Source organism: Haliotis rubra, unplaced genomic scaffold (genome assembly GCF_003918875.1).
Source record: "Haliotis rubra isolate DU_JTF1 unplaced genomic scaffold, ASM391887v1 Scf159, whole genome shotgun sequence".
NCBI lineage: Eukaryota > Metazoa > Mollusca > Gastropoda > Lepetellida > Haliotidae > Haliotis > Haliotis rubra.
The window spans coordinates 786,106-810,584 of NW_025765547.1; the positions used below are offsets into that span (position 1 = coordinate 786,106).

General features: G+C 36.9%; 1 protein-coding gene across 1 annotated transcript in view; it reads left to right on the forward strand.

The window, feature by feature from the left end:
* Window positions 1–2,830: 2,830 nt before the first annotated feature.
* Window positions 2,831–24,479, forward strand: part of LOC124271244 (liprin-beta-2-like) — a 152,918-nt gene continuing 131,269 nt past the window's right edge. Inside the window, 2 exon segments of the mRNA XM_046706335.1 lie at window positions 2,831–2,930; window positions 7,916–8,100. Coding sequence (XP_046562291.1) covers window positions 2,861–2,930; window positions 7,916–8,100 — 255 coding nt within the window. The 5' untranslated portion in view covers window positions 2,831–2,860.

The window sequence follows — 24,479 nt, forward strand, 5'->3', positions numbered from 1 at the left end:
GTTGAGTAATATTATAATTTTGACATTAATATCCTGTTAAATGTTTTATTGCTTCTGCAAAAGTAGACAGTTTCCAAGTTTTGTATTTTAAAGACATGTTTATCTGGTCTCAAAATCTGTTGTGTTCTAAGTGAGAGTGAGACCCAGGAGGAGCACCCTAGGCTGGAATAAATTAATTATTACACTGACCTACTTCATCACAACATTGTGGGCACTTCACATCACTGAGGTTGGCTGCTTGCATCACTGGGTACAGTCACTTCATTTTACATGAATATGTCATGTACAATGTACCCTAATTCACTTCTATCAACACTGAACATTCAAATATGCCGTTAATAGTTTATATTATTAATATGGAAAATAAGAAGCCTTTTGCCTTATATTTTGCCTATTTTAGAAGAATAATATTGAATTTACTGTGGCATGCTGTGCATTGAATTTATCATGTTTTTCAACTTTTTTAACAATATATATAAATCATCATTATGGAATTGATAACATTATTCTTTATTTATTATCATTATTATAATGTTTTCAGGTCACAACGAATTGATTCCCAGTATTAGATTTTGATGTTGTTTTTAGATTAATGTACTGCATGGGTTTTTTAGGTTATAATAGATGCCCAGGACCTGTGTTGGTTCTACGATGCAACTTCATGGGCTTGGTGGTCTCAGGGATTGGGATAGAGAACTTTGACAATGGGCCATTTTCAGGATTATTAGCCATTTTCTGAATTTAAAATGGGCCACTGCCCTTGTACCAATAGTAAACTTCAAAATTTTAATGGGCCATTTTTTATTCTAATGTCCAAAATGGCCCATTGCCCCTGCCTTTCCCAATCCCTGGTGGTCAGAGTCCCTTACGTGGTTGATTGTAACAGTTTAGCATCTTATCCTGAATGTGTGGATCATAACTCAGAATATCAGTCACCTGATTGTATGGTCCAGACTCGGCTCCTGTCACAATGTCAGACTGCCATCATAACAGGAATGTTGACATGGGGAGGGGTATGTGTATATACCCAGTGCAACAAAGAAAACAACATACCGTATTTCCTCCAATAAGTGTTTTTTTTTAATAAATGTATTCTCACTTGATCCCAAAATAGATTTATTAAGGAATGGTCCCTAACTTTGACGTAACACGCACTAAGAACTATACTATATACCCAGTAAGAGCACTAAAAGTCGGGTCTGTAATAAGTGCCGGGTCTGGAAGTCCTTTGAAAAAATAAGTGTCTGGGCACTTATTAGAGGAAATATGGTAATGAACACAGCCAGGCAGTTAGTTGATAAAGCTAGTGAATAACAAAAGGATAAGAGGTGGATGCCAGAGATGTACATATCAAAGGGAAAGTTTTGAAAGAAGATGTTGTTATCCACAAATATGTTATATTTACACGCACACTGAGGCAAGTATGTTTCACATGGTGTCTTCTCAGGCAAATTACCTTGTTCAAACTAGGCCTCAATTCTCTCAGCTGCAAATTTGTACCCATTTGGATGAGATGGCAATGTGACTTAAAATATCTGGGTGTATACTTATACTTCATTCAAGTGCACAGTGATCCACTGACCCTGGTGGTAGTGGTTTCACCTTATCATTTACTTGGTAAATGGAGCCTTGATGTATATATGGATGTATTGTAAGTGAATCATGGAAATTTTGGATAACATCTTCACATTCAGTTGATGGCAACTTTGAGTTTATGATAATACATGGTTGGATACTAGGGCTGCGCAATATAACGGTTTACCGGTATTTACCGGTTCAGACATGAAAACGATACGTATTGCAATACGCTGATTGAAAACCGGTATTTTACATGCATTCGGAAAACTTCGTAACACTCGGAAATCTTTGGATATTTCCGTTTTTTTTAATTGTTCTTTTCCCTGTTTCATTAGTGCCAAATGTTACTTACATTTTTATTTTGTCATGATTAAAGGTTTTTATAAAAGGTTAATCAATCATAGTGAGTTTGTTGTGTTTTTGCTTTATAATCAAGCATTAACTCAATTATAAGTAGTTTTTGTTAAAAACACAATCCTTGCAATATATTGCAATACATATCGCAATATATGCTTCCGCATCGCAATATATCGCAATATGAAAATTCTCTGCAATACACACCCCTATTGGATACCAGTTAGGTACTAAACACTTATTATTCTTATTTCCAGCGTTTGACAAAATGTATAAATGAGAATCCAGTATGCAGGCTTGTAAAACGCAGGTATAGAAAGCATTATAGTGCATCCTGAAGGATGCATGCATAGTTATATTCATTATACTAAAGTTCTCAACAAATATATAGATAAGTGTTAATGAGTTTAGTTTTACGCCTCTTTTAGCAATATTCCAGCAATATCACGGTGGGGACACCAGAAATGGGTATAGATGATAAGAGTCCTGTATGTACCAGTAATATAAGTATTTTTATATCGTACCTTACGGTGCACTACACTTTCACATTTTGTCTAACATTCTTTTTCCTGTAAAAACCCTTGAAATATAATTTGGGGTTCTGTTCAAATCCTACCCTCACTACCCAAGAGCTATGTAACTGACATCACTCTCATATCATGATTATTGCTGTTATTATGCCCTCATCCAATCATCACCATGTTCACGAGTTAACCAATAACTGCCACCACAATGCTGTCATCTCAATATCAGACAGCATCACTTTTGAAATCATAATTTCATTCTCATCATTTGTCTGTAATTGTAGGGATCTTTTGTTTTGTTGAAATTTATGTAAATTTATGTAATTATTACTGTAAAATATCAAAAGATATTGTTTTCTTGCAGTTTGGTTTGACAATGATGAGATAGTTTAGTGCCGAGCATCATGGGAAGTAATATGGAAGCAAGCGATGTCTTGGCTGCTGCTCTTGAACAGATGGACGGCATCATAGCTAGTGAGTTGTCTCCCTTTGTATGTTTCACATTCCTGGTGGAGGGGATTGTAAGAACAACTATTAATGTTGCAAATAAGTTTAACTGTAATTTATTATATGTAACCATGGTGATGGCAGTAATTGACGTGAATGGTTGTGGTGGAATGAATTTGTTACGAAATATATTACAAAATATCGTTTGTTGTTTTGTTCAAAATAATCATTTTAAGAAACTATTCCTCTGTCACATTTTATTTCCCTTTTGTTCACCCTCTTTTTTGATAGTTCATAGTTATTGAGATGGAGTAGTGTGTATGAAGCCAGCTACCAGATGATGACTGACAGATGATTACAATTGTACGATAATCTTTATTGTGGTGGTGGTATAGAAGATGAAATATATTCTGATTCTTTTTTTTTTCTTTTTTTTAATTTCCATTTTTATGTTACAATTTCCATTACAGCAGCTTTATGTTCTTCAATTGAAAGTATTTTAAGTGTACAGTGAGTAGCGTTGATGTAAATACATAATGTGTACATTACCTCTTATATATATAGTACACATATATACAAAATACATGTAGTTATAGTCAGTCAGTTATAGTATTTCGAAAAAGTAAATGGAAGGATGACCAGAAAGAATGAAAACTTGCATAGTTACAATTAGAAAAGGCAATAAATTTTGAGATTTCATAATATTTTAATACTTCTTTTTGAAACCATATAAAATTAGGTTTCACTGCTTTCTTACTACATTTATACAACATATATTTGATTATTATTATATATATTCTGATTCTTGATTGTCCTGAGACTTGATTCATTCTAGGGACGCATTGAACATACAATGAAGCAAAAATATTTCGTTTCATGAATACAGGGTGATGGATGTGAATATTTTACATGAATATTTTATGTTCCATATATAGGAGCTAAACTAACAAACATGTCTTGTAATAACTTAGACTAAAACATTTCAGTGATATTTTTGGTAAAGCAAATAAGCAATACTTTGCAACAATGCCTCTCATTGCCTGATACTTTAGTTAACAATACAAATGGGACTTTGCAAACTGACACAAGTTTAGCTGCTACACAGCTTGTATACATTCACTTTATATATAGTTTGCATATCTTACTTTAATTAATACCATTTCAAAACAAATTCGTACATATTTGACTTTAAGGCAATTCTATGAATTGAATTCCTGAAGAAATACAGTTCATCATAATAGCCCTAATTGATACCAACCCACAACACATGCTTTGTGCTGTTATATCTGTATATGCAGCAAGGAGGTGCTAGTTGTCAGTGTATCAATAATATTAAAGGGGGAAGCAAATTACTGCTGCAGCATTGAAGTCTAAGATCCATTTAATGTACAACTTACACTGTAAGGATTTATTTCAAAGGCTTTCAGAGGCCCACATAAGCTGAGTATCCAGGTAAAGTACGCATAGAAAATTTCCAATTACGCATTGAAAAAATAATTGTTGCATACCAATTACGCATTTAAGATGTTAGATACGAAAAAAGTTTAAAACAAATGCGTACAGAATATATTAATAAAAATCGCTTGCGTAATGAAAAGGACATCGATTGCTATCAAATTGTACTGTTAGTATAGGACAAGTGTTGTACTGTTAGTATAGGATGAGTGATTTTTTATGAAATCATTTCCATTATATTTAAGTTGGTTTTGATTAGGTATGACATAAGGCAATACATACCTGCTTAGTAAACTTACTCAATGACGTAATACTTAGGTGAGTAAAATGACCGAAATACGCACATATTTGAAAGCAGTGGGTAACGGAAAATGAAATACCGACTCAACATTCATAATACCCACTACAAAAAAATACAATGGGTACTGTACCCACATGAGCTAAATCTTATCTGGGGCTCTGGGCGTTTGATTTCCATATTTCAAGAATAAAGAACTTGTTATTTTTAACAGTTTCTTGTGTTCATGGTTTTCCAACTTCTAAATGCCCGTCAAATACTTGGTATTAATTTCATTTTATTACCAGGAATCACTTTGACAGGGGACCAGATTCAGTTGCTTGGTTACCTGACCCTTTCATGTTCATAATGCCAGTCACTGGATTGTCTGGCCCAGACTTCATTGTTGTCATTAATAGAACAGAACCACTGGCGGCTCCATACTTTTACCGAACCAGATGTTGAAGATGTTGAGATGATGTTAGTTACAGTGTTGTTGACATAGGTGGATGTGGTTGTTACCATGGTTACTGATACTTGGAACAACCCCTGAGTCTGTCCACAGCCTGTGTTCCATCAGTGGTAGGAGAACCACATCACATGTTGTATAAATAAGTTGTATAGCTGGTTAACAAATGACAAAAAAAAATTTTACATGTATGTTTTTGTTCTTGGACAATTGCTATTTTTCTATGTATTCATATTGGTGGTCCTAGGATGGGATATAAAACACCTGTCAGGTGTACAGAAGCAGTGTTCCTCATCAGTGTGTGGTCATGTGTGTGCAGGGTTTAATGCAGCATGTATGTGCCCAACAGTCTAATGCTTCAGCTGTACATGGAACATGGAGGGTCTCCATTGCTGAGGGCACATTGTATATTTATTTTTTTTACATAAATTAATTTAGTCTGTGATTTAAGAAGTCCCAGTCACTTCTAGAAACAGTTCCAGCTTCGAGTATATAAATAATGTACTTGCACAATGGGTACAAGGGGACTAAACATGACAGTGTTTACATAAACCATGATTAGGCCAGACCAGTTTTATTTATTGTTTTACAGATTTTTTTCCTCAGAACACCTAAATGCAGGAGGGAAATAAAAATCACCAGTCAAAGTGATATTCCTTTTAGATGCTAAAGTAAAATTATTTATGAAGTACATATGAGGGAAAAACAGTCTAAAAACACTTTCTGGGTAAGTTTACATTTTTGGCCAATAAAAGCATTAGGATTTTATTTATTTAGCGGGCAAAAATTAATTATTTTTATTTTCTTATTTTTGAAAAAATGACCGATGGATCCGTAAAACAAGAAATAAAATTGTCCATGCCTTACTGCCAAAAGCAAGTTCACAAAAACTGTGTTTGTTATTCTTATATCAGGGCTCGATTTAGTGCTTTGTTACTTGCGTTGGTGCAACCCAATATTACAAAGTGCAACCTAGTTATTAGTCTAACTTGCACCAGGTGCAAGTCAATTTTTGAGTGGGTAAACTTCTGAATAAAACATCTAAATAATTCAATAGCATATTTCTTTCATTACAAATTGCAATAAAAGCAGTGCAAAAGGAGGTTTTTATGTTGATGCAAGTAGGTTAACATCTATTGAATCGAGGCCTGTATATGTATTTGGATACAAATCCTTATACTAGTTATATTTAAGTAAGTTTTCACACACAAGTTGTCCTACAAAGTATTTTATGGCATTTTTATTATGTAATGTGCCAAGCACTTTGACTATCTGATACTGAAAATACTGTAAAAAACAATCTAAAAAATGCCTTGTAAGTTTACATTTTTGGCCATTACAAACATTTGGATTTTATTTTTGGAGCGGGGAAAATTCATTTTAATTTATTTTCTTATTCTTGAAAAAATACGACCGGCGGATGTGTAAAACAAGAAATAAATGGCCTTATGTCAAAAATCAAAATCACCAGTAGATCCCAATAGCTTGGTTAAATCATTAAGTCTCTGTTTAAATGATTTCCTGGGACCTTAAAGTGGTCTTAAAGCTACAACTATCACAGTCTATGCTAAATATTAGTACTATGATCATCTTAGGATATCAGTTTGTCATGGGTCTATGCTAAACCGTTCAATGTTTCTTTACCAAACTTGGCACATAGATAGGTCTGGTGATGAACTTGGATTTCTGAATAAAATGTTTTTGCATTTCCATGGCAATAAGCTTAATGTCGACTGAAATTGGTGGCTGTACTCCTTTCTAGAGCTTTTTCCACTTTGTAGGTATTCAACCTAACGACATAAATCAACAGTACCACTCTATTTCCAGTATCAACATTACTGAGGTACATCAAACCGTGGAAGCACTCAGCCAGTCTGTTGTTGATACAAGCATGCTAGTATATGAATAGTTTACATGTGTATGTTTTCAATAGAACAATGTAACATTTGACATAGTCATTACTAGTTGACATATTCATGAAGAGTATTTTACCATTGCAGGAGATATTGATGACTTTGTCTTCTTGTTGATAAGGCCAATAAAAAATATATGTCCGTTTCCTATTACATGCTTTTTAAAAATAGGGTAGGTGGGTCAATTTGTATCTTTTTTTAATACTTTTTTATATCCTTTTTCTTTCTTTTTCTTATTCTTTTTTTTTTTAATTTTTTTTATAAGTAGCACCAGGTGGGCACCTGAGAATGTCTTCCAGGATACCATATCATGTAGTGACCATGCCTTGTGATGAAACATTGAAAGATTTCTATATCAAATCATTATTTATGTTATTCATTTGCAGATTTTGTCAGTGAGAGCCCATTAAGCCAATTTAGTGCAATCCATTTTAATCCTACGTACACTGAAAAACATGAAAACATCATACTCGATTTGGATGAAAATGATGAGTTGAAGTGCGCTCCAGTCATGATATTGACTTGGTTAAAAAAAGATTTAGGGTCGGGGGGTTACTGGAAAAAGATATATATTTTGGGGGGTCCTAATGTAGAATTGCATGTCAAATATGTGTAACTGTCAGTTAAAATTTGGCAAAGAATACATCAGTGTCAATGACTGATTTTCTATTAGCATGAAAATCTTCATCTGTAAAAGGCATGATTGTTCAAAACGTGACCAATGATGTAAAGGTAAACGTCAAGTGACCGTATGTTCATGTCTTTGGCCCCATTCCAGAATAGATCGTGACAGTTAGGCCTCTTTAACCGCTTGGAAAACTATATTTCCACTTATCAATTGATCGAACCTTTTGTTTCAGTATGTTTCCACCATTAATTATTTGTATCATGATTTTAGGCACCAAATTTGATTTCCATATGAACGGATCATCAGAAACCAACGGAGATTCGTGGTTGACAGACAAGCACGCCATAGAGAAGAGTTCCACACCCTTGGTGGAAGATTTAAGGAAGACAACGGATAACATATCAGTGGATTCCTCGTCCTCAGAAGTCAATGTCAGGGTCACGCCAAGGCCACAGGTAGGAGCTGTTCACTGAAGTATTCTGACCTGCTTCAAGTCTGATATGAGTTAGACATGTTTGGCTGGTTCACAGGAGAATCTTATTTTCATGGAATTCTCCGCTGTTGTGAAGCTTTCAGCGTCTGAGTGTGTTCATCACGCTAATCAGTTTGGGTGCAGCGAAACTGAAAGCAAAGATACGAAAGATATCAGAAAAATCAGAGATGCCAGAAAAACAACACAATTTTTTGTTTTCAATGAGTGAAAAAATCGCACCAGACTTTCTTATCCGTTGACTGTCTTGAGTCTGAGTCACACATTTAACGTGTTAAAATAACGAAAGTCAAAATTATCCCAAACAGCTGATTTGTAAAATTTATTTTTAATCTCTACTTTGATAGGGTTATACTTTCATTGTGTATTTATTTTGTATCATTAAGCTTCCAGATGCAGGATATCATTTTAATACCAGTTATCGCAACGCATCAAAGTTTTTGTGTATCACTTCACCTTTACAAAACATGGTGAAGAAGCACTATGTACTTATGTAATAGCCATGCAACAATGTAAGAGGCGACTAACGGGATCAGGTCGTCAGGCTCGCTGGCTTGGTTGACACGTCATCGGTTCTCAATTGCGCAGATCGATGCTCATGCTGTTGATCACTGGTTTGTCTGGTCCAGACTCACTTATTTACAGACCGCCGTCATATAGCTAGAATATTGCTGAGTGCGGCGTAAAACTACACTCACTCACTCATTGGTCCAAACAGGGGATCATACTTGCAGGTAGATTGTTACCAAATTTCAGTTTCAGTTTTAGTTGTTTTGTCAATCGGGAATCGGAACTGCCAGTACATTTTTCCTTCAAATGCTCCTTAAAAATGTGAAGAGGCCAGTTTTATGTTATCACATTTGCATGATAACCCAGTGTAGCATGTAACAGATCCGTATTGATGGTTCAGATGCAATCCATGATCCACGACCATGTTATACATGAACTCTGCAGCAGCACATGTTGGAGAGGAGTGCTTACGTCTCCCTTACATTGATGAACATTACTGTTACGAGGTCACGTGACATGTGACACGCTTAGGTCACCACACGTCTATATGCAAAGCAGCCTGAAGCAGTACTTTTAACAGAATCTTTTACTGTAAGTTTTAGATAGACAGACTGGACCCCAAACTATAAAGAATATTGAATGGAATCGGATAAAAAAAATTCAGTGTACCCAGGTGGCACGACTAAAAGTTTCTAAATAATATATGATTCATTTAATAAATTTGTCTTGAATCAAATGAATCAAAACATTGTTTGCATCCTATTTAAAATGTTTAACGATGGCACTCTCAATCATAAAGCATTAAATGGATGTAGTCATTTCTAATACCTGTCCACATAACAGGAAGTCCCATTTTGGCTGATAACATAGTTTGTTGGTTAGGTTGATATGTTATTGCTCTCCTAGCACTATACTAATGTTCTTGTCATCAAAGAGGGGCAGTGGGGTAGCCTAGTGGTTAAATTGTTAGCTCATCACGCCGAAGACCCGGGTTCGAATCCCCACACGGGTACAATGTGTGGAGCCCATTTCTGGTGTCCCCCGCCGTGATGTAGCTGGAATATTGCTAAAAGCGGCGTAAAACCAAACTCAGTCTGACAGTCAGTCTTGCTGTCAAAACATCAAACCACAATTTTTATTGGGTGTCGGTGAAGGTTTGATGACCATACCGGAAAGTATAAAAGTTGGGATAGATATTTAATTAATTAACTGTATGTCCATATTGTTTGATGTGCCTTATTGACAAACCTTAAAGCCACACAGCTGTGTGTGTTAATTACTGATGGAGAAGTTACTTAAGTACATGCGTGGTTGAAGGATCTGTTTAGATAATTTCTTGCGCTATGGTGCAATCTTCTATATCCTATCCAGAGATGTCATTTGATAAGCGGGTGATGGGAGGCAAAAAGCTGTCTATGAACCTATTAACCAGAGATATATCGAAATGGTGTCTGTGTGGAGACACATGGCTAGGGCTGGGACGATACACTATGTCATGATGCGATACATATCGTGATATTTTACCTGCGATATGATACGTATCACGATAGATACACCTTGAAAGAATGACGCGGTATCAAGATTTCAAATGATTTTTCCCAGTTATTTGTGTTTGACAATAACACTATTGCAATAAACAAACAAGTAACTCCATCATACTTGTGTATTTTTCTCTAAATAAGTACTGTAACATGTTTAAGATAATACTGTTTCAAAAAAAAGTTGTGTATCATTTTGTATCCATACATTAGTCGACAATACGATAGCTGTCTCAAACTTAAATGTATCGCAATGCATCGATACATCGGTGAATCGTCCCAGCCCTACACGTGGCTGAGTGGTGCTCATGTGCTGGGTCAAGACAACTTGCTTATGTTATACACTTCTCAAAACAATTTATAGAACACCTGATTCTCTCATATTACTTCAACCCATGAAGATCCGGGTTAGAATTGATCTTCAGTAACCCATGCTTGTAAGAGGCGACTAACGGGATCAGGTGGTCAGTCTTGCTGAATTGGTTGACACATGTCATCGGTTCCCAGTTGTGCAGATCGATGCTCATGCTGTTGATCAATGGATTGTTTGGTCCAGACTGCCGCCATATAGCTGGAATATTGCTGAGTACGGCATAAAACTAAGCTCACTCACTCACTTCACGACATGAGATGACATTTTGGTCCAGTATCAGTCACTGGATTGTCTGGTTTAGACTTGACTATTTGTCATATTAGTGAAAAAGCAAACAGCATGGCTGGAATCTTGTGGCATAATCAATATCAGTCTTATAAACAATGGATTTTGTGTAAGGTGTTTATGTCAGTCGATTTAGGCCTGTATCATTTATTGCCTTGTCGAGGAAGAGCACCCCACTGATTGGCCTGAACTCCAACATGACGTCAGAATGAACTGACTCCAAGTAGCAGGCTGGTACCAGGTGCATCCATGTGGGTGGAGTTGCCAAAGTGACGTCATCGTATTGTGATCATGTCAAGTGACAACAGGCACCAATGATGGACATTGTCATTAATTAGTAGCAACAGTCACTGTTGACTAATGATGTGCATTGTCGCAAGTGTCGTATAACGTTGTGTTGAGGTACATAAATTGCTGAGGATGTAAGATACAGTATTGATAGATGCTAATACCCATTATCCCAGAACCTTGAATTGTAAAGAATAACTGATGTGAAATGTGATGGTTCATGCATTGGTTTGTTGGATATAAAGTCTTCCTTCTATTTTAACTTATAATTTTCATGCTTCACTTAACACAGGTTATTACTGTCTACTATCAATCTAGTCATGTGTTATTCAAAGAAAATTGATTAGCTTTCTGCTAACGTCCTTTCACAAGAATTCTTCTGTAACATTTTATTGACAAACGTAATCAGAAGTACTTCGTCTTATCTCAATGGCGGCTTATTAACGAATGTTCCTCTTACCTTAACATTTTATTGGTGTCAGTTCAGAGATATCTTTTTAGGACTATCACAGGCGTTCCTTGTGCCAAGAGGCTGAGGTATGTTAGGAGTCTGGTGCTTTGGCCTGTTAACCATTTAGATGCTGAAAATATATACATATGAATGAGGTGTTTTAAACAGTTTATTATATTGTGACTTTTAAAAGCAAAGGCTTTTATGGGTACTCTAGTGAAAACATTTTTTTCTCTTCTTTGAAACAAATACCCACTCATGAAACTTCAAACAATTTGGTTCAGTGAGGTTCAGATATATTTTTGTCAAACCATCATATGGGTACTCAGTTGAAAGGAAATTTCATGTAGATTCAAGTAAATACTCATTCTTTATGTTTTGGGTGATTTAATAACTTTATTATTACTTAATATGAAAGGACTTTTGCCTCCAGTGGTGTGAAGGTTAATTGATGACAGCCATGTTCCGGCTGCAGGCCATCCCAATAGGATCTGATGGTAGCCAGCTACATAAACACTGGCACAACCACTTCATTATCCAAACCCCTCTCAACTGGGATGTTTTCTGCTGGTTTTTCAGTCGCCCAGCGCTAGTTTTATAAGCTTCATATGCTGGGCAGGACCGGAGTGTGTGCCTCATTCCAGGAATTACACTGTTGCAGAAAATCATACCGCCACTATTCAAGGCTTGTTCCATGGCTTGACTTAATGCTCTGAGGAGCTCGTGATATGGCTGTGTTTTTGTGGGAGCAATTATCATCAAACAATTCCGGAAGCTCAGATCGAGGCAGTGATTTTATGATCCTTGTCATACATCTTCAGTTAGTATATTGCGCCTGGTTGGATTTATGCAACTGAACCGTGGCAGAAACTTTAACAAAGTTTTTATCCTTGAAAGGATTTCCATATTTCAGGACTTGTAAGTCATATTCCTGTCAGAAACTGTTTGTCTCGTCAAGAGTAGTGGTGAAGGTGGTTGTGGGTTTCATTTATTCTTTATGATGGAGACTTTAAAAAATGACCTTTTTTGGTATTAGGACTGTTGTCGGAAGGAAACCAAGGAGCAGGTATATGGAAACTGTTGAAGAAAGTGCTGTACGGAAAGTGTTGATCACTAATGTATTTCCCCACATTTCACTTCGTGAGTGACATTTGTGATCAACAAGCACCTGCTATTTATCAAGATCTCCCTGCAGCTAACACCCTACTGTTTCCATGATAGCGAACTATCACAATATCGGCTACAGGAGCTCAGAGCAGACTCACAACTGTGACCTGTGCTGAGATTATTTTAAAAAGGCACAAATCTCAGATTAATTATAATCGGATTTCAGTTATTTGATTTTTAACTGCAACCAATTTTCTCAATTCTGAATCTGACAAAAATATAGCAACCGAAGCACAATTTACTGAGTTTTTTTGTGATATAGATCAGCTATAGTCATATATATTTCCATTCTTACATTGGTTGATTGAAAACCAATTTACTGGACTTGTGTGAAGGTGGTTTTACATCTTGGTGTCCGTGGATGAGGAATTCACAAGATTGAAGCTGTATAGGATCAAATGTTACTTGTGAAACACTTTGACAGATTGCTGGGATTCCTTGGCTCACCTGTGTTTGGACATTTATTTGGCTTAACTAAACACTCGCCATTTCATTTACCACTTGCGGATGGGGATATTTTCGTCAAATACACTTCCGACTTGCAACATGTGCACCTTCTATAAATACATCAGCTGAAATTGCCATCAGCTTTGGAGGAGTCGTTAATCGATGTGCCTTGAAATTTACGGTCCAGTACCTATCTTTGAAGAGTGACTTACCATTTATACCTCACGGAATCAAAGAGGTGAAACATGTAATTGGATAACCAGATACATGGCATGAGATGATTCTTTGCGATAACCCTTGAGGACTGTTTCCATATTCTTAAATAGCAGTACCTACCAGGATGTCAGGTTCTGTCAGAGCAGTAACAGTCGTTGTGTCAGTCTCAAAGTGATGAAAATTTGTTTTTTTTATTTAAATAGAAATTGAAAAAGCAGTTCCAGTTTTTTATTCAGATGAAATTAAAAATTTATTTCCTCACTTCCTGATCTCCTCAGCGGCATCACTTAAACAGAAGGTGAACTGATTTCAAATGTCTACTATGCAGCATTAACCATTGTACCTTGCAATTGCTACTTTCAACAGCTGACCGGCTAAGCTAAACATTTAGGGTAAAAATATCTGAATTTGTTTCTGGGAAGCTGGGGTTGATGTAAACTCAAACAAGGTAACTCTCAGCTATACAATTAGATCATCCCTTGACAACTCTGTAAACAAACAGACCACAGCAACAGGGAGACAGAGCCATGGATTACAGAGGTTACCATGACTACCACTACCTGTTTTATCAGACATTACCACGGCGACGAAGAGAGGTAAGGCTATTATTTTTTGTTTCCAAAGTGTCAGCAACAAGTTGTTTATTTGGTTTAGCTATTAGCTCATGGTATCTGGCAAGGTGAGAAGCCTCTCTCTGTCAAATCCATCATTCGTGTCAGTGACGACCTTTTTTATTCCAATAATATTTGTACGCCTTGAAACTGTGTTGTTGATTTTGTGAGGGAAAGGTTACATAGTGACTAAAAAATAAACATGTTGTAATTCAGTCAAACAAAAACTTAAATACCATGAAACATACAGAAGTTTCAATTAATTTGGTAGTTATTACCAAAACATGTTTGATTTGTACTTGATTAAAATCAGCATCTAAATGGTTTGGGCGTTTCCTTTGAATAAAAACTTGATTGCAAAATATTAATGAATTCGCTGAATGGATAACTTCTATTAGTGCATGTAAGCTATCACTGCACTAAAGAATGTTGAATGAAGGCATGTTTGGACATTAAAAGATAAAGAAGGTATAACTTACATTAAGACTGCAACCAGTCTCCTTGTAACTTCTATAAAGCGGAAAAATAATATTCTTGGTAATTAAAATTCCTTTCTGAGATTTTTACTTCCTGTCTAGATTATCTTGAATAAATTTATGACAAATTTCACCCAAAGCCATTGAGCGTCATTGTCTAAACAATATCTGTTACTGTGGGCTTTGTAGCAGACCCTTGGGTCATTGTCTAAACAATATCTGTAACTGTGGAGTCTGTAACAGATCCTTGGGTCATTTTCTAAACAATATCTGTTACTGTGAGTTCTGTAGCACACCCATGGGTCATTGTTTAAAGGTCACATGCAACGTAAAACACAACTTGCAGATTTTGACACCTTTCGGTATGGACTTACAGATACAAATCATCAAAAATGCAAATTCAACTTATAAAATTGAAAAATAACGCGATGAAAACTCCCCCGGAAAATCAGAGTTCAAACGATTCACTAAATTCACCCCAGCTGGGGGTGAAAAGTGGTTTCAACAGCTGTGCTGCGCTGGGCTGGGCTGCGCTCATTGGTGGAAGGAAAAAAAGTCATAGGAAAAAAAGTCGTAGAAAAAAAGTCATAGGAAAAATAACTATTATAAAACATCCTGTTCTCCAGTTATTTACTTTGTTAAAGGATAATGGGATTAAAAGTCATAAGTCACACGATTGTTTGTTTAACTTACTTTCAGCTTGACGATATCACACCGATTAATGGATTCATGGGATTATCAGTTAGGACAACTGACTAATGTAGTGCTTTTGCAGATGGTCCCTGTTGCAGATGATAGTGTTATGATGATAGTGCATTTTATGATGTCATGTATTTTACTTGAATGATTACATTAATTTTATAAGTTGGGTTCAAATGGGGTAGTGCTGTTGATGATAATGTTGTTATGACTTGTTAAATGAATACATTATCACCTTTTTTTAGTTCATGACTTTTTTCCTGTGACTTTTTTCCTACCCAAATCTATGACTTTTTTTCCATGAATATTTTTGCTATGACTTTTTTTTTTCTACAACCCGCTCATTGCGCATGCGCAGTGAATAGGTTCGCGCAGCTTGGAAGCGGGATGTCCGGATTATTAGGTCGTGAGCAGGAGTAGTCTAATCCAAACAAATAGTTAATAATCTATTCGTTACATAAAGAACCTTTGTTAGGATCTAGATCTACTCATCTATGTGTCAACCAGTGAGGCGTTCGACATTTCAAGACGGAAAACCTTCGCTGGCGGTGAGTACACGGTGAAGGCTTTGATGTGAGCTATTTTTCTAATGTTTTGTTGATATTTCACAGGCGCGAGCTTTTTATAGGTTATGACAGTAGATTACCGATTTAACTGTTTATATAATTTCATTTGTCTATTTCACCACACGTTCTTCTTACTGAGTCACTTTCTCAGTTTGATACTTAAAAGCAATGTCATTATTTAGCATTGACAGAATTTCTAACTGTGATATAGATATGTCTTTGTCACAGACAAAACTCAATGTTGTGTTTTATTGACACCTTTGTGTCTGCCTGCTTGTATGCTAATGACAATATGCGACTTCCATCACTGACCACATGCAATTTGAACTATAACACCATAAACAAAACGCATTGATTTATGGCTCGTGCACCCGAGTTCGGTCTCTGTCACATTATGTAATTACACAGACAGACAGGTGTGATACTTGTACACATGACGTGTTATGATGTCTGTTGATTGCAAAATGTTATGCACAAAAAATGAGCATGTATTTTCAAAACCCAACATATAGACACACACAATGAGCTGTGAGGACATCGGCAAATGAACCAGCCAATGAAAGCCTTCATTACCCTTGAGTGCACACCCACCCTCTCTGAGTTGGTTCGGTATCCTGGGTGCTTCGTTTCGAGGGAAGTAAACCCAAGTACAAAATATTGCACTTTTGATTTGCGATTGTATGCTTATAATTTTTTTTAAATGTTTTTTCATAATCAGCAATGTATATTATATGTCATGAATAAGTGATAATTGTGTTTAGTTATGTTTGATTTTTGTGGTTGCATATGGCCTTTAAACAATATCTGTTTCTGGCAACAGGACCCAGTTGAGACATTTACGTCTCAGAGATTTCTGTCTCAGTGCAAAGGACTCCGACATTTTTGGGGTCCACGGCTTGAACAATGGGGTCCACGGCTTGAACAATGGGGTCCACGGCTGGCAAACATATCATGCAATCGCTTGAAACATTTTATGATATTTTTGTAAAGAAAACGAGCAATACATCGTGAAAATGCCACCTGGTTTTGTTAACAGCACTGAAAGGGGACTTGACAAGCTGACACGTTGCATAACCAGATTACTGCTGGGCTTGTATGCACATCCCAGTTTGCATATATCGCTTTGATAAATTACAGATGAGTTTAAATATTAAATGCTTGTGAAAATTCTTAAATATTTGATTCTAGTGACCTCAAGTATGGAATTGAAGTAATACGGTTTGATTCACCAAATGCACAAGTGGGTTGTAACAGTGAGCCCCGGAGTACACGAACCCCACAGAGTAATCACGTGAACAAACACAGTCTGTGCCTTCAGGATATCTCCGACATGGACCAACTGATATCACATCATATTTGTACACGTATTAGATATTTGCCGTAGTGATAAAATTAATGAGGGGTATAAATCAGAATGCTGGCCTGTCAACTTGGCTGTGGGGCGGTGGGGTAGCCTTGTGGTTCAAATGTTCTCTAGTCACGCTGAAGGCCTGGGTTCGATTCCCCACATGGGTACAAAGTGTGAAGCCCACTTCTAGTGTCCCCTGCTGTAATATTGCTGGAATATTGTTAAAAGCAGCGTGAAACCATGCTCAGCTCGCTCACTCACTCTCTCTCTCTCTCTCTCTCTCACTCACTCACTCACTCACTCACTCACTCACTCACTCACTCACTCACTCACTCACTCACTCACTCAACTGTACTACCCTGTCACACTGTCTGGTAGTAGTTCTAAACGGCTTCAAAATTTTCATAAGAAAATGTGAAGTAGTAGTAGTAGTAGTCATGGTAGTAGTAGCTGTAGCCGCAGCAGCACCAGTAATGATAACAACCATGACATATATAATATTATCACATATAACAACAATTGTGATGACAATGTACATATGTAATGAAAACAGTACAACTGAAATATTACCCAGGGTGCCACTGCATTAAGCTATCTTAGTGCTGCGGTGATTGTAACTTCTATAGCTTCACATAGATTCTGACAGTTGTCATGCTTTGGTTTTTTAATAGTCAATGACCTGGTAAATAAGTGCTTTTGAATTTCATTCTCAGCTCCCTAGGGAGCACATCAATATAATCAAGAAGAGAAGTTGTTCAGTGTCTTATAATGCCCTTGATTACAGAGGATGTGTTTTCTGAAACTGATGTTGATATCAAGGATGCTAATTATTGTTATATTGCACTAAAATATAGGACCCGTGAAGATCCGGGGTAGAATAGGTCTTCAGCAACCCATGTGCTTGCCATAAAAAGGCGACTATCTTGTCGTAAGAGGCGACTAACGGGATCGGGTGGTCAGTTTAGCTGACTTGGTTGACACATGTCATCGGTTCCCAATTGCGCAGATCGATGCTCATGCTGTTGATCACTGGATTGTCTGGTCCAGACTCGATTATTTACAGACCGCCGCCATATAGCTGGAATATTGCTGAGTGCGGCGTAAAACTCAACTCACTCACTCACTCACTAAAATATAGTGTGAAATACAAATTCTTGACTTATTTTAATCCAGTTAATAAACTTAAAGTTTTTTTGAACATGTTTAAGTTGACAGTTCGCTGGTATAAATCTCAGAGAGTCAATTGTTGAGAGGCATGAATAATGTAATGTGTCATGAGATACATGCAGTGTGGCAACAGAGAGCGCCATTGTGACCTAGTTTCGATGAAAACAATTGAAATTTACATATGTTAAATATACAAGCCTTCCTTCAGTAGAACTGAGAGAATATTATACAGACACTTTACACAAGCATGTGTCTTGTGTTACAGTGGTGACTTGCTTTTCAGGGCCGTGAAACAAGATCATTAGATGTATGAGCACAATGGCTCTTACTTTCGAAAATATCCTTCTCAAATCTCAGGTCCCTTTCTTTTTACTTCATAGACTGACCGCCTACGTGGTATAGTGGTTAGAGCGTCCGCCCGGAGAGCGGAAGGTCGCGAGTTCGATCCCCGACCGCGTCATACCAAAAGACGTTAAAATATGGTACTTGTTGGTCCCTGCCTGGCGTTCGGCATTAATGGGTACAACAAGGACTGGTCGGCTCGGAGTCAGTATAATGTGTCTGAGTGGGGTATTCATGCTTCACTACAGTGATGGTATCTCAGTGGGCTAGCACTATAAAACCAACTTCAGTCTGGGCTAGTACAAGCAGCCGCACATACACATACACACGCATACATGTCGTCATATGAGCGAAATATTCTCAAGCACGACATTAAACCCAATTTCACCTCACCTCACCTCACCTCACCTTTTAATTCATAGACTATTTTTAAGGGCATATTTTGTTATGTTAGGACCATGCCTGTGATGCTTTTGTTTATATAGCAAGGGTAATTTGTTGTCATTAAAACAACAGTACAATATGGTTTAAAACACATTTGGTTATTTTTTTACCATCATGTAGCATGATGAACAAATAAACAATGCAGCTTTTTATTAACATGTCATATTCTTTCAAGAATAGTACAAAATGTGCCCTCATAGTAAGTATAAACACAGGCAAATATTTAAAATGTGTCATTTAGGATGTATCAACCACACATGCACCTGGTGGCATAGGTTGAAAAGGTTGCAGTTTGCTGTGCAAAGTTGTGTCCCTTATGTGCACCAGAAGCCGATGATCAGCATTTAGATGCCAAATTTATCATTATCATGTTTTTAGTTTTGTCAGCACCTATGTTACACAATGGGGTTTACACAAGTACTAAACATGTAATTCACTCACCCACTCACTCATTCATGTCCACCAATCACTCACGCCCACTCCCCGTCATAATAGTCTAATGGTACATGGAATGATTTATAAGAACACCTGTATTGTCAGATACATACATTTGTTGGTATAAATCTGCCAAGATGATATTTTGAGGAGAATGGCAGCAAGTCTTGGACAATTTCATCTGTTCTTGGAGTATGCCAGTGATAAGTTTGGTTCTAATGAGGCATGTTTTGGCAAACCTCCCAATTGGTGTGAATTTGTTGGCTGATGTTTACAGTACAGCATAACATGTCATCTCTGCCTGGGCCGACACCAGCTGACTTTGATTCAACACAAACATTCATCTTATCATCTAATTTGAGGATCGCTATCACAAGTGTGTCTGGTTCCCTATTAATCTGGGTTTAACTGCAGTGAGTTCAAGAGCAGTGGTCGGGATATATGTCTGATAATGTCAGATACTGCCACAATATTTATCTGGTCATGTCTGTGATGGGAATTTTGGTAATTGTTTGTCAAAATGTTAGCTTTCCAATAAAAAGAGACAGATCCTGGTTTAACCAGTACATGCATGTGGATTGGGGATTTGGGATTGGGGTTGAGTGTTGCTTTGGATGTTATTAAATGTTTTAAATGATTTAAATGTTTTCTGTGAATGATTGAACAATTTTTTAATTTAAAGGTGTCATTTGTATGTTGATTCGACTAACAGCTAGTCTCTGAAATTAATATATTTTACAGAAAATATAAGTTTTTAAATTAAAATTGTAAATACAGTAAAAAGGAGCACAGGGACTTTCTTCATTTTCAGCCTGAAGCTGTGGAAATCTAGACTTGCCACATTTTCTAGACTTGCGTTGAGATTTCTTGGTTATATTTGCTTCAGGGTCTGTATGACAGACTATATGTTGATATAAAGTGTTTTGGCTGAGGAACTGTTTCTCTAATTGGTAGATGAGCTGCAATGATGTAAAACCCAGACATTTAAAACTATAACAGCTGTAACCTAGCCTCACTTATGACACAGGCTTGCTATGAAAATATTAGTTTATAATCACATTCTCTTGTGTTAAATGGCCTGATGTGGGGCTTGAGATGGTAAGCTGATAATGTGTCGTTCCAAGTTTGTTTGGGGCATCTTGGTCGATTCATCAGTCAGTTTTGAAATCATAGTCCAATATATACTTCCCATCAAAAGTTTAGACTCACTTAAAACACTCACTATATGTTATGTATATATATATATATTACATCGAAGATTGACTTCTCCACTAACTTGGGGGGACCAACTGCAAACCCTATGCAGATGAATTGCACGAGGATCATGAATCAAATTGCTGAAAAGCATGTGCAAATATCGTACATGCTGCGTTTTGGTGTAAAGGTTTGTTTAGAATTCACAATTTTTTTATGCCACCGCCATATATGGCTGGGGGCATATAGGGTTACCCTCCGTCCGTCCGTCCGTCCGTCCGTCCATCCGTACGAAACAGGGAATGTAATCTATCCACTTCTCCACAAAAAACGCTCTGTGGAATTCAATGAACTTATACATGGGCTTTCTTGGGACTCTAATGGTGTGCATCTCATATTTTGTTTTTGTGTTTTATTGTTTTTTGTAAGTTTAGAGACATTTGAACTTAGGTACATTGTACATGTTGCTGAATTTCTCTATGATGATAGTGTAATAGGGGATGAAGTCTATCCACTTCTCCACAAAAACTGCTCAACAGAATTGGATGAACTTCTACATGTCTTTCGTAGGGACTCTAAAGGTGTGCATCTCATACCTTGTTCATCCAATTTCTTAATTTTGTTGCTATACAGATGTTTCAACTTAGTTGAATTTGGTTCTATTCATCCTGTTCGTCCCATACAACAGGGGGTGTACCTTATCTACTTCTCCTCAAAAACCACAGCACAAAACTCATTTAGCTTACATACATCTTTTATAGAGACTCTAAAGGTGTGCATCTCATATTTTGTTTTTGTATTTTATAGTTTTTTGCATGTTTAGAGACATTTGAACTTAGATAAATTTTGTTGAATTTCTCTCTGATGATAGTGAAATAGGGGATTAAGTCTATCCACTTCTCCACAAAAACTGCTCAACAGAATTGATTAAGCTTATACATGTGTTTCATTGGGACTCGAAAGGTGTGCATCTCATAGTTGCATAGATGTTTATTGAACTTGTTCGTGAATTTTGTTCAATTATTGATCTTTATATGATAATAGGTTGTGTTGAACCTTCATGATATAGGTTTAATTGTACTGTGGTAAGTTCATTGTGACATACATTTACAAATAAGTATTTACCTTGGACACTTTGGATATATTTATTTTATAATCAACCATGATATTTATTTAGTAGAAATTAATCACCAGAGCACACTCAGTGTAGAGAACTCTTCCTACAGCAGCGGGGGCATCCGTGTCCCTGAACACAATTTTTTTCTTGTTTTTTAATAATCTTTTCAACATTATGAATTTGTTTTACAATATATATTATCAGTACATCTGTAAACCGTACCTTGAGACAGTATGGAATATTTTACAAAATTTAGTTTAGAACAGTTGCCTGAAGTAAGTGGCTATATTTACACTAGTGAGTCTAAACTTTTGATGGGAAGTATATCTCTACCTCAGTCTCCACTGGACCAGGGAAGCTGCAGACATCACATACTTCTCCCCACAAACAGCCAAACTGAAAAAACTATTTATAACTATGTAATCATTTTCCTTTTAAACTCTTTGGGACGAACCAAAGTTTCCTGTGAGGCGCTAGTAAGATTAGAGTGACATTAGCTTCTCATCCTAACGGGTACCCATTCACTGCTGCATGAGCAGCAGCATATTTTGAGCGGTCTCTTACTGAAGGAGAGGATACATGAAACTAAGACAGTTTTGGTTGTGCTCACCAACCATATTTTTTGTTAGCATTAACATAGATATATTATTTCAAGGTTTTGATATGCTTAAGCCCTCAGGGGCAGTAGGGTATGCTTATGGTTAAAGCATTCACTTGTTGAGCTGAGGGCCATGGTTTAATTCCTTACATGGTGCAATGTGTAAAGGCCATTTCTGGTGTCACCTGCCATGATATTGCTGGTATATTGCCAGTGTTACAAACTCCCAAAATTCCAAGCCAGCAAGCCGGACTGGTAACTGTAAAAAATTACCAGTCCGGATACAAACTTGCCTGTCCGGTTTTCAAAAAAAACAAACTGTGACTGCCATTTCCAACTCGCGCAAGTTCCATTCACTGTTTGTCGGCATCGCAATGAACTACATAGCACTAACAGGCAATGCACCGAGTTTAGGTAAACTGAAAGTACATGTGTTATGATTGGTTATCGTAACATGAACTGTACAATCGTATGTAGTTTAACATAATTTTCATAATACCTTAAACACCTCGAACTGACGATACGAGAACCTGTCTGATATTATGATATATTTACTTAGGGGTAAAAATATCTACCAGACCACCGTACAGGCTACTTTTGAAATTTGACCGTCCGAGATGAAAATAGACCATTCCGGACGGTCGGGCAGGCGGGAATTTTAAACGCTGATATTGCTAAAAGTGGCGTAAAACAGCTCTTTCTCACCGACTCACGGCATACAAACAAGCACATCAGTTTCTCATGCAGTAGTCTTTAGGCAATACTGGTCCCCATTTCACTCCCCTTATATAAATTTAAAGAGATTTATGAATGTGAAGCTCTCGTAAAATCCTTAAGTCACAAACCTGAATCTCACAATGACAAGAGTTGTGGATGTGATCAGGTAGGTCTCTAATCTGCCATAAGTGTGCAGGGATAGAATGAGTTTTCATTTTTTCTTCAGAGCTCTAACAAATTCAAGTAGTTTACTCTTTCCTTTTCATTGAAATTGTTAAAACCTTTTTCAGTTTGATACTTAAGGTTTATTTATTTAAATAAATTCCTCTATGCTTTGAAAGTCTGTGTGGTCATTTTCCATGTTCGTCAAATTCACTTGTGAAAGTACTTTAAAACTTTAGCCTATCCCACCTTAACCTGCCCATGCCTTATGTACATGCAGTGTTAAGGTCAAGCTGCCAGAACAGAAGGATTTAGAAACAAGGTTTTGTGTTCACTACATCAGTGGAAGCATAGAGAACATGTTATGAACACGCCATTGTAGGTGGACATAGGCCCTGTTTGCGCTGAATTGTTTGTTTGCCAAGTTTTGGGTGTATTTTGAATCACATGCCTGTGTTTTAAAGGTATAATGACTTCAAACATGTCATCTGTTCAGTGTTTGCTGAAACCTCTCTGGCTGGATCATGTGACTGCATCATGTGCAAAATGATCTGACCAAGTGATGCTTGGAGAGTTCATGAAATGTGAGATAACACTGGCAATATTTTCCCCCCACTTTATTTAATTTTAACCTACTTTATTTGAATTATTAGGTGCAGTGGGTTAGATTGTTGTTACTGTGTGCAATTGTCGTGACAAAGGCCTTATTTCGATTGCCCTTTATAATATGTATGATATGTGAAGCAAATTTATGGTGTCCCCAGCTGTGATATTGCTGGAATATTGCTGGAATATTGCTGGAATATTGCTTAAAGCAGTGGAAAGCCAGACTCACTCAAGGTTACTATAGAACGGTTTTGCAGTTTTCAAATGTAGCCATTGCTGACATTGAGCTCTCTGTAAAACATAAGACAAGATATTTGCTTGGTGCATGATGGGAGTTGGGAAAAAAATATGCCGAGATTAAAACATCCAGTGATTAATAGTATGAGCAATGGTCCATACCAGAGGGTTACGATGACATGTCACTTTGCTTGACAACCTAAGTCATTTTTTATAACCTGCTCTGGAGAGCATAGCTTCTGTCTTCAAATCAGAGGTGGTAATTGTGATTTGAAACCTTTGATTTACCAATTAGGGGCCTGTTTCACAAAATGATCTTAGCGCTAAAACTGTTGTAAGTCTAAGTTATA